This window comes from Pimephales promelas, chromosome 18 (genome assembly GCF_988280905.1).
Source record: "Pimephales promelas chromosome 18, fPimPro1.hap1.1, whole genome shotgun sequence".
Taxonomy (NCBI): Eukaryota; Metazoa; Chordata; class Actinopteri; order Cypriniformes; family Leuciscidae; genus Pimephales; species Pimephales promelas.
Window position 1 is genome coordinate 21244372 of NC_142786.1, and position 11153 is coordinate 21255524.

Genomic DNA, 11153 nt, shown 5'->3' on the forward strand with positions numbered 1-11153 from the left:
TTGCAGCCAATCAGGAAGCGCGAAAGAGAAGGGGAGAGCGGCCATATTTGCTAGTGGCAACGTATTCACTGACAGTTCAATAACGGATGACAGGATACGCTTGTTCTTCAGCTCGCTCTGAGTAAACCGACCTCGGATTGGCAGAATCAGAAAGGGACAAGCGGACAGGGGCAGAGGAGGAGACAGTCAGGAAAAAAACAAAGATGGCAGTGTAGATTAAGGGAAGGACTATCGAAGAGACTGTGCAGCAAACTGATAATTTTTAGGCTTTCGGGAGAATCCGGATCGTCTCGGAGTGGCTCGGTTGTGATCGGAAGGTGTACCGGAGGGAAAGAGCCCGGCCCGGTCGCAGAGAGTCGCCGTGTGCGTGCTGTCACGGCGGATAACGGACCTAAACAACAGCCTGTTGTTTTGTTGAGTCTTAGCTGTTTTTTTCTGTCTCTCTCTCTTTTCACAAGCTGAGAGCCGAAGCTTACCTGAGATCTATCCAAAAAAAAATTATAGGCATCCATGCAGGCCAAACCGCAGTAACACCCTGATGAAATTATATCCACTGTCCCTTTACCTAGTATCATATTACCCAAAATTAGCCTATTTGAACTGACGTTTGATGGTTTACAACTGAGTGCATTGTTGGCTGTCCAGACCCCCCATCATTAAAGGCCAACTACCTGGAAAAACCTGAAAATCTCACCCTGACATTCAGCGGATCCTGTGCTCAGTCAGCCCAAACACCCCTCGTGACTCATTCGGATGTCTTCGATGGAAGAGCGGATGGAATTAGGCGTCGCGGCCGCCCCGGGCTCCTCATCTTCGGGGCTGGGTGTCGGTCCTGTGGGGGGTGTCCTGGATGCGGGCCCGGGGAGCGCAGGACTGGCCGGTATCCAGGAGGAGTCCGGTGTGCGGAGAGACGGTCCTGGTTCCGAGGCCGACCCGGACGCACCGCCTAAGAAACGCGTGAGGCACCAGGAAGGAGAGGCGGGGAAGCTCGAGGAGCGCCTGTACTCGGTGCTCTGCTGCACGGTGTGCCTGGACCTGCCTAAAGCCTCGGTGTACCAGGTAAACAAAGCCATTATGGAGACTTACAATGCAGAGAAATCTGTATGCATGACGTATATACCATAAACATAATGCAGCTATCAAAGTACACAACACAGCATCCTCTTGGAATGCAAGAGATATTAGTGTCTGTTATTATAGATATGACACAAAGGGGGGTATCTTTTTGTCATTGTGATTGTTTGTCTATTGTATTTGCATATAATACAGCTGATTGCACACTGTCTGTGACTCATAATGTGTCTGGAAAAAATATGTTTAATAAAATGCACATATATGCCATTCCAGGTACATGTTTTTTTTTTTTTTTTTTAAGAGCAGGTATGGTGTTATTTGCGAAGGTTTCAGATTCTGCACTTCATGTGACACAGACAGCTGTTTTATGCCTTTAAAGGCCAACATGACAATCAGGGTGGTCACATGACCTGTTTAACCCAATCACTGCCGGCCTCTTCTGATCACCCCTCCCCCAAATATGCACCCCATATAATCCCTCTGAAGCCACAGGCTAAACCAGCTGTAAAATAACTTCCTCTCATGTTTTCACACACTTTGTTCAAATGTGCTGGCGTTTTCGGTTTGCATACAGCTTACCCACGTTTACTTTTTTACAAGTGTCCATTTAATGACTTGATTAATAAATAATAATTGGAGAAATCCACACTAGAGTGGTCATTTTGTTTGCGTGTTTTGCTGAAACTAGAGGAAGCAATAGACACACATAACACAGATAATGAGAAAACTGACATCCTCTCACTTTGAGCATGTGATTGAGGGAGGAGGTGTCAGACTCAGAGCGCATCAGTGCTGTTAAACTCATGCCATGTAATCTGTTTATTACAGAATCAGGGGATGAATCCTATCAAATGAGATGAACATGTGCAAGTCCATGAGCAAAGCAAACAAGCCAGGGAGAAAAAAAAAATCAACTTCCCACTGAATTAATCACGTTATTATTGTTAACTAAAACAAAATCTATTAAAAGTAGTTCTGTTAATTGAAATAAACATTAAATAAATAAAAAAACATACAATTTTATATGAAATACTTTTTGAATATGAAATTAAAAACTACAAAAAAAGATGTTTGTTAACCGAAATAAAACAAGAAGAACTCACAATAATTAAAACTAGAATAAAAAATAAATGAAACTATTTATATAAAAAAAAACAATGACTGTTTTAATACAGAAAATTTCAAAATAAAAAATGTAAACATTTTATGGTAACACTTTATTTTATGGTGATGTAGTTACACATTACTTAATGGACTTACTATAGTAATAACAGTAAATTATGCATAATTACAAGTAACTAAACCAAACCATAACCGTAACTCTATAGGAACTACATGCAGCTAATTCATATTACTCAGTACAAATTTGAGTAAGTACAATGTTACTATGTCACCTTAAAATACAGGGGAAGCCACAATTTTTTTGGCATAGAATAAAGGAAGAATTATCTTAGAACAGTTTTTAAAACACATTAATTATATCACGTATTTGTTTGTGAAATTCGGGTACGACTTTATTTTTCAGTGTCCATGTTACACGTATTTACTATAGCAGTAAATTATGTATAATTACTTGCAACTAACTCTATAGTAAGTACATGTTATTAATTAATATTACTCAGTACTTTTAACAAGGACACCCTAAAATAAAGTCTACCATAAATTTACAGTGTTAGATGCAACGGAGATTGAAGCAAATGACAAATGGAGTACATTTTTATACGAGGATTGAAATGACAGTTTTTTAACAACCCATTTTTACCTTAAAGGGGACATATATTTATTATTATTAATAATTATGATCATTTCCCCCCATTAAGATCCACCTACGAATTAAGAACAAAAACTGCCTTTGCATGTGAAATAAGGAATCTTTCTCCCATTTTCTCTGCGCTGAAATGCTCCACACATACGCTTCGGACTGAAATGATCAGGGTTCTTGATGCAAACAATCTTCATCTACCCAACCTTGGGATCCTTGTGGAGGTATATAGGCCCAATGTTGGACAAACCGTTGTTTACTTTATTTTTTTACCTGATTTGACTTCGTTCATACTACCTTCCTGCAAAGCTCATAAGTTCATAGATCTCAACTGTGCTTATTGCCCTTATACCCTCGTTCACTAATCTCTACATTAGTGCACTAATATAGTTCACATGTGAGTGAGTGTTACACCACTACAAATGGCTGTCCCCTCAAATAGTGTCCTATTTCATATGGGTGTAACAATATATCGCAATGCAAAAATGCAACAATACGTATCGTGGATATTGACAATATGTATCGTGGATAGTCCTCCCAAAATAAAAATGACTGTGTGAGAAAAAATTCAGTACTACATTCAACTACTATATATAATGTTGATTATAATGTATAATAATGCAATGTGGGAATATTTGTGGGTCTTGATAATGCCAAATGTCTGATGTTACCAGTAAAAAGTGTCAGACTCTACTTTAAAGCTACACTGTGCAACTCTTTTAGTTTATTCTTAACTAAAAACACTTAGTTCTTTCAAAAATAAATGTGCTCATTAATGTATATTTACTTTGTTCAAGTAATAAAGTATTCTCGTGAGTGAATAATATGCCATTGAAAATACATACGGGTTAGGGGTTCTAATGTCTGTCGCCATGTTGCCCCTCCATCTTGAAAGCCTTTCGCGTTTACGTTTGTGTTAACACTCATGGACAAGGTCGAACAGAAAACCATGTTAATCTTGGACTACATTGGCCACCGTAGGACTTAAAACGAAATTGGAATTGAGAGGAACAAAAACTAATATTCTCTGGATGGTCATATATCTTTTCACCGCTAGATGGGCGTAAAAATCACACAGTGTAGCTTTAAATATATCTAGTCAAGTGAAAGTGTGCAAATGCAAATTCATCTAAAATAATTCTCTATTTTCATCTTCAGAATCATGAATGTTGTTATTCTGGTGTCACCACTGTCCTTGGGTTACAAGCACCAAGTCCAAACCTATTCATTTAAACCCACAATGTAATATCAAATTTAGCATTTTAATCAACAGTAAAAAATTTTGTTAACCTTTTACCATGTCTTGGAGTATCACAATAATATCGTATTGTGACATAAGGGTATCGTTACCCCCCGTTATAAGGGTATAGGGGGCGATTACGGACACAGCTTTCATTTACAGGAATCTAGGAAATGAGGAAATGCCGTCCAGCGGCCTTGTGTTTGCATAAAGCTCCCTGTTTGAGCTCTGGTTGTGGGCTGAAGATGTGTGCTCTCATTTCACAGTGTACAAACGGGCACCTGATGTGCGCCGGCTGCTTCATCCACCTGCTCGCTGACGCGCGCCTCAAAGAGGAGCAGGCCACGTGTCCTAACTGCCGCTGTGAGATCAGTAAGAGTCTGTGTTGCAGGAACCTGGCGGTGGAGAAAGCCGTGAGTGAACTGCCCTCTGAGTGCAGCTACTGCCTCAAACAGTTCCCTCGCTCCGGCCTCGAGCGCCACCAAACAGAGGAGTGCCAGGACAGGTACTGCTGCACCCATTCCCCAAACACACACCGTTACGCTGGAAAGCCATGAGGCCAGTTCGCTAAACACTTGTGTACAAGTGGGCACAATCACTGTTTAAATCCGTTATGATTCTTTTCAGCACAACATGCTACTTTTGTAAATGGAGTGAATTAGTGCCTGCCCACTTTTTTTTTAGTAGCCTTGGTTCCGGAAGTATTTTTTTTCCTATAGGGATTTTTAAAAAGTCTTTATTAAAGAGTTTTAAAGGGATACTCCACCGTTTTTTTTTTATATTAAACTATGTTATTCTCTTTACTAAGACGAGTTGATACACACCTCTGTCGTCTCAGTGCGTGCACTCAATCGCTCCGACGCGCGAGACACTTTGATAGCACTTAACTAGCCCAGTTCATTTCAATAGGGGCCAAGCAGAGAAGCAACCAAACAACTCCGCGTTTTCCCTATTTAAATACAGTTACTCGATTAGTGTAACTCGACCTAGGACGGTAATACAAAATAAAACGCCGTGGAAAAGTGGAAAACTATAATGTATGGCTTGGGAGCACTTCGACTCGGCGTAGTAATATCATCACTGGTGAAAAGTCCTCTCCCCCCTCTCCGGAGTGATGATATCACTGCGTCGAGTCGAAGTGCTCCCAAGCACTTGCTGTGGTATTCCACCATACATTATAGTTATCCAATTTACATGCTTAGAAAAGCGCAACATTTTATTTTGTGTCACCAATTCTTGGTCGAGTTACACTGCTTGTTTAACTGTATTTAAATAGGGAAAACGTGGAGGTGTTTGGTCGCTTCTCTGATTGGCCCATGTTGAATGAACTGGGCTAGTTAAGTGCTATCAAAGTGTCTCGCACGCCAGAGTGATTGAGTGCACGCACTGGGACGACAGAGGTATGTATCAACTCGTCTTAGTTAAGGGAATAACATAGTTTAACATGAAAAAATGGTGGAGTATCCCTTTAAGCCATGAACCAAACCAACCAGCTACAAGGTGAATCACAACTTTACAACATTTGAAAATTGGACAAAAAGACAAAGGACTGGGACTGTTTTAGTGAGAGAAAGAACTGCAATCCCATGAAGCATTGCAAAAAAAAAAAAAAAATCGAAATTCTGACTGATTGGTGGAGTTTTCTGTACAGAATCATGGGTAATGTCGGTTTTCACCATTGATTTTGACATAATCGGCTTCGACAAAAGTATATAGCATCGATTAACAATCTCATAGCTCACAGTAGGGCTGTTTTTAATGGTTCATAAATTCTTGTTAAAAATCAATTTCCCTTTGGGTAAAATGAATGGACTTTTTATTCTAATTGCTGCGATGGTTTCATGTGAGTGACAGGTTTCTGGACGGGAAGAATTGAAACTGGCGTTTGGACAAGCTTATTTCCCAGCCCTCGTCAGAGAAGAGACGTCTTTGTGAGGCAACGGGGATGTTATTGTTTTTGATTAAAGACTATGAGGGCATATGTTTTTTTTTTTTTTTAAATAAATACTGATGTGCACATATTATTTATTTATAATGGATACTGGAATATTCCATAAAAAAATAAGAATTGTCAATTTTGATTTCATGGTGACTTTAATTTTGGCCTATTACAACTTTCGAAAAGCTTGTTTATGTATGTTCATGTCACTGCATGTACGTTCCTATAGAGTTACGGTTACGGTTTGGTTTAGGGTTACTTGTAAGTATGCATTATTTACTGTTATTACTATAGTAAGTAACTGTCACCAACAATTTTACCATTCATTGTAATCAGGCACTAATCTAGACATGTAGTTGAACACACACACATTCATTTAAAGAGAGATGATTTTTAGATGTTTTCATCCATAGTGATTTACTTTAGTGCTTTATCACATATGAGGCCACTGTGATCATACATGTCTGGAATTAAAAGGACTTTGGTGCAAATAAATAATTGTGCTGTCAGTGGACACAATTTATGTTTAGTTTATCCTCCCTCTTAATTAGCCATAAAGATGTATAAACATAGAGAAATAAATCTCTTCAAAGTGTATATAATTTTATATGCAAACTGAAATACAAGGCAAAAGTCAAGTCAACTTTATCCATATAACATATTTTTAAAGCAGCTCTGCAGAAAATTATGATGTTAATGTTTATGTGACCGGTTTCAAAGACAAGGTTTAAGCTAGTCCCAGACTAAAATCCATGTTTTAACAAAGCAAATTACACTGAAATTTCTTAAAATATGATGTCGTTTTGTTTGTAAGGGGTGCTGTTGGCGTAGTGGATAAGACGCATGCCTTTGGTGTGAGAGACCGGGGTTCGAATCCACTGTGAGACACCAATGTGTCCCTGAGTAAGACACTTAACCCCTTGTTGCTCCAGAGGCGTGCGACCTCTGACATATATAACAATTGTGAGTCGCTTTGGATAAAAGCGTCAGCTAAATGAATAAATGTAAATGTTTCAAGATGCACGTCAGTAATGGTTTTTTTTCTAAGGCACGTTTATAAAAGTCACTTAAAAATCCCTTATTGAACTAATGCCTAATCCTGACTTAATCTAACCTTGTCTGTAAAACCGGGACATACTATCTTATCTACATTCCTTACAGTTGCATTTAGTAGATTTGAGCTGGTCAATAGTAAAGTTGGATATCAACATTATATATCGAGCTGTGTGATGAGACCGTATTTACAGACTATATTGCTAGAGTTATTGGTTGGTCATTTAAAAAAAAGGTGTTGTTTTTTTGTTTTTGGAAATAGAGTGACGCAGTGCAAGTACAAGCGGATTGGCTGCCCATGGCACGGCCCGTTCCACGAGCTCAGCGCTCACGAGGCCGAGTGCTGCCACCCGTCAAAGACCGGCATGGAGCTGATGGGTATCCTGGATGAGATGGACCAGAGCCATCGCAGAGAGCTACAGCTCTACAACAGCATCTTCAGCCTGCTGTGCTTTGAGAAGATCGGTTTTACAGGTACATAGAAACCTTGAGTCTTGCTTCATTGCACCATTGACTCTTAAAATGAAGCTTAGCTTATTTAGGTTCCTTGGCATATTGCTGTAGATCTTTAAAGTTCCCCTATAGTCAATCATTTTATCCTTTAAAACTCATATTTGATCACCAAAATGACATATTTAAAGTTTATTTCCTTGAAAAAAAATCTTCATGCCTTAAAATACGTTTAATGTTACTCTACACCCTTGCCTCATTTAGTATACGTGGTTCTATGAATATGCTAATGAGCCCCGCCTCCACTCATTGAGATCCACTTGTTGACGATCATGCGTTGACCTGATTGGTTACAAGATAGTTTGTGACATCAGAAACACCAGCGATTTCAAACCGTTGTCTTCAGGATACTTCCTTGATACTTCAGGATTTAGCATTAAGCTTGTATTAGTAGAAAACCTGTAGTATTTTCAAATTACCGTGCTTTCCACCCTCATATCCCCCTGAGATGAGAGATTTATGTATTTTTGTCTGGAAAAAAATCCTCCGATTACACAAAAATCGTCATTTTGCATCAATCGGAGGGTTTTTTGGCCAGAGGCTAAAGACTACAGTCAGTAGTAGGGCTAGCAGGCTCTTGTCCTCTAAATTCTCTAAAAAAAAACTCCGTAACGGCAGAGCCATTGCCGACGACTGATGATGTATCGGGTTCATGAAGGGTTGTTCCATTTCGTAGGGGAATATTTCAACCCCTTGGCCCTTGTAACTCTGTTTTATGGACCAAGGGGTACACTCGAAAACAAGGGGTAGGGCCAAGGGGTGAATTGGGATTGAGCCATGAGCCTCTGGGTCACGGCACCAATTTATACCCTCTGGTACTACTTGCCCCGCTCCGAGTGAGAATCGAACCCACGTCTCTGGCATAGGAGGCGGTGCGCTAACAAAGACGCTGAAGACCGTAGTCTCTAGCATGAGTTGTTGGTGCACCTCTTGAGATCAAGGGAGTGAGGTTTACCTGCACAACTCTCACTAGCTGGCCTCCGTTACATAAAGTGTTACCGATAACTGCCTGTGTCGTGAAGTACTGATAGCCTGTACTGTCATGTATCTTTGCCCCAGAGGTCCAGTTCCGGCCCTACCGCACCGACGACTTCATCACACGCCTGTACTACGAGACGCCTCGCTTCACCGTGCTCAACCAGACCTGGGTCCTGAAGGCACGGGTCAACGACTCGGAGCGCAACCCCAACCTGTCCTGCAAGCGCACGCTCTCCTTCCAGCTCATCCTGAAGAGCAAAGTGAACTCTGCCCTGGAGTGCTCCTTTCTGCTGCTGAAGGGCCCGTACGACGACGTGAAAATCAAACCCGTCATCCAGCACCACGTCTTCTCCAACGACGCCAACGAGACCGAGTACGCCCTGCTGCCCATCAGCGACAGCGTGGAGTGCAACAAGCTGCTCGCGGCCAAAAACATCAACCTCCGCCTCTTCATCTTTCAGATCCAGAAATAGAGGCACGGGACGACGGGGGCGGAAGAAACGGATCAGGCGACGGGCGAAGGAGGAGGGGATGGAGTGAACAAAGGTGAAGCGAAGAGGGCGACGAGCACCACTGAACCACAGATACCTCTACGGGAGCAAAAGAAGGATGAATACGGCCCATCAGTACTGCAGTAGATCGTTTGTGTGTGTGTGAGTGTGTGTTGTAAGCTTTCAGACCCTCTACAGCCAAAAAAAAAAAGTCAACAATCTCACCCTGCTGATCTCCCATCGGGCCTGAATGAACAACACCAAGAGTCTGGGACTGTGTTTGTGTGTTTCTGGGCCTGTTTGTGTGGAAATCAGTCAGTAATGACCAATGAGGCGAGTGTTTTAAGGAATGAGACTGAACGAGTGCTAGAGATAGAGACAGGTGCGACCGATCATTCAGGCAGCGTTCAACTCTGCGTTTGTGTGTTTTCATACCTTCCTCTTGAGGTTTACCCACACAGACGCAGGGGCTGCAACTGCTTTAAGTGTATTTTTGTATGTGAAGGTGGCCATTTTCATCAAAGCGCAGCTGTATAGTCAGGCTGAACAAAATGGCTGCCGATCCCACAACCCGAAAGATGCGATTTGCATGTTTTTTAGTTTCTCTGTGTGCCCTCTGGAACGCACACCTTTAGTTGCGTAGCATCGTAGCCTTGTAATCTAACTTAAGTTTGAGCTTTTTAACACATTTATTTAAGAACCTGTGAATCTTGCCCTTTTTTCCTACTTTGAAATTTTCCCGCACTCTTTTAACCCCCCCATTTTGTGAACACAGGTACATTTCTCCTGACATGTCATGATATTTATATTTATTGCTTTTATTTAACCTGCATTAAAGGTAACAGACTTTTCACACTCACTCAACACAGCTAAACTGGAAAGATTTGATTGTGAGGCAGTGTAACAGACCTTCTTCCACCCTTTTCCATATACACACACATAAACAGACGCAAACGACCTTCTTTCATACCTTCGTTTCTTTCTCACACACACACTAAGCTGGGGGTACAAAAGAGCCAGTGGGGTAATCAGATGAACGCAGCTGTGACTTAGTTTTGACATGAACTCATGAACGACAGAGCGAGCAGTTGAGCTGATCTAGCAGAGACTGTCACTTCTGATTAGGGGAGTTTAGTTTAAAACTGTTTCTGCATTTAAAGGCTTTTAATTCTCACACTCTGGCTGTATATGTGCCTTTCTATTAAAGCTCATTTAAACTTGTGGCACTGCATTCTTTTTTTGTGTACTTGAGTTGATAAATTCTTAAATTACTCTGGAAACCTTGTTATTCTCTGATAAATGCATGTTTGAAACTAGTACTTGTCATGTGGGTAACAGACCACGTGCTTAAAAAAAATGTTGTTCCACTTGTACAACTTTTATCTAAAGGAGCACAAAATTTAGCAGTCCGAAGAAATCAAGCTGAATTTTTAACTATTTCAGCCTTTTAAGTCTGATTCTAAACAGCTGATAGAAAACACAAATCTGAATTGATCCTAATCTGAAACAATGAAATGCTTTGTTATTGTAATTCTCTCTTAAAGGGTTAGTTCACCCAAAAATGAAAATTAAGTCATTAATTACTCACCCCCATGCTGTACCAACCCCGTAAGACCTTCGTTCGTCTTCGGAACACAAATGAAGATATTTTTGATTAAATTTGAGAGCTGTATAACTACCACATTGGCTCCTAAGGGACTGCCTCTTGACGGCCCAAAAAGTCAATGAAGAAAATGTTTAAATATCCCAAGTGACTACCGTGGCTCAACTATATGTTTATCAAGCGACGCGAATACTTTTTGTGCGAAAAAACAAACAAAAATAACGAGTTTATTCGACTATTTTTTTCTTCCTTGTAGGCCAGAACGAGACTTCCTTATAGATTTCCACGACGCATGCGCGAGATTTGCGATCTGCGTACACAGCTTACACTACTTCAGATCGCAAATCTCGCGCATGCGTCGTGGAAATCTATAAGGAAGTCTCGTTCTGGCCTACAAGGAAGAAAAAAATAGTCGAATAAACTCGTTATTTTTGTTTGTTTTTTCGCACAAAAAGTATTCGCGTCGCTTGGTAAACATATAGTTGAGCCACGGTAGTCACTTG

General features: G+C 40.8%; 1 protein-coding gene across 1 annotated transcript; it reads left to right on the top strand.

The window, feature by feature from the left end:
* Window positions 1–166: 166 nt before the first annotated feature.
* On the top strand, window positions 167–10270 carry zftraf1 (zinc finger TRAF-type and ring finger containing 1). Its single transcript, XM_039680652.2, has 4 exons — window positions 167–1059; window positions 4343–4581; window positions 7331–7542; window positions 8638–10270. Exons 1-4 carry the CDS (start codon window positions 754–756, stop codon window positions 9027–9029), a joined length of 1149 nt encoding a protein of 382 aa, XP_039536586.1. The 5' UTR covers window positions 167–753; the 3' UTR covers window positions 9030–10270.
* The last annotated feature ends 883 nt before the right edge of the window (window positions 10271–11153 follow it).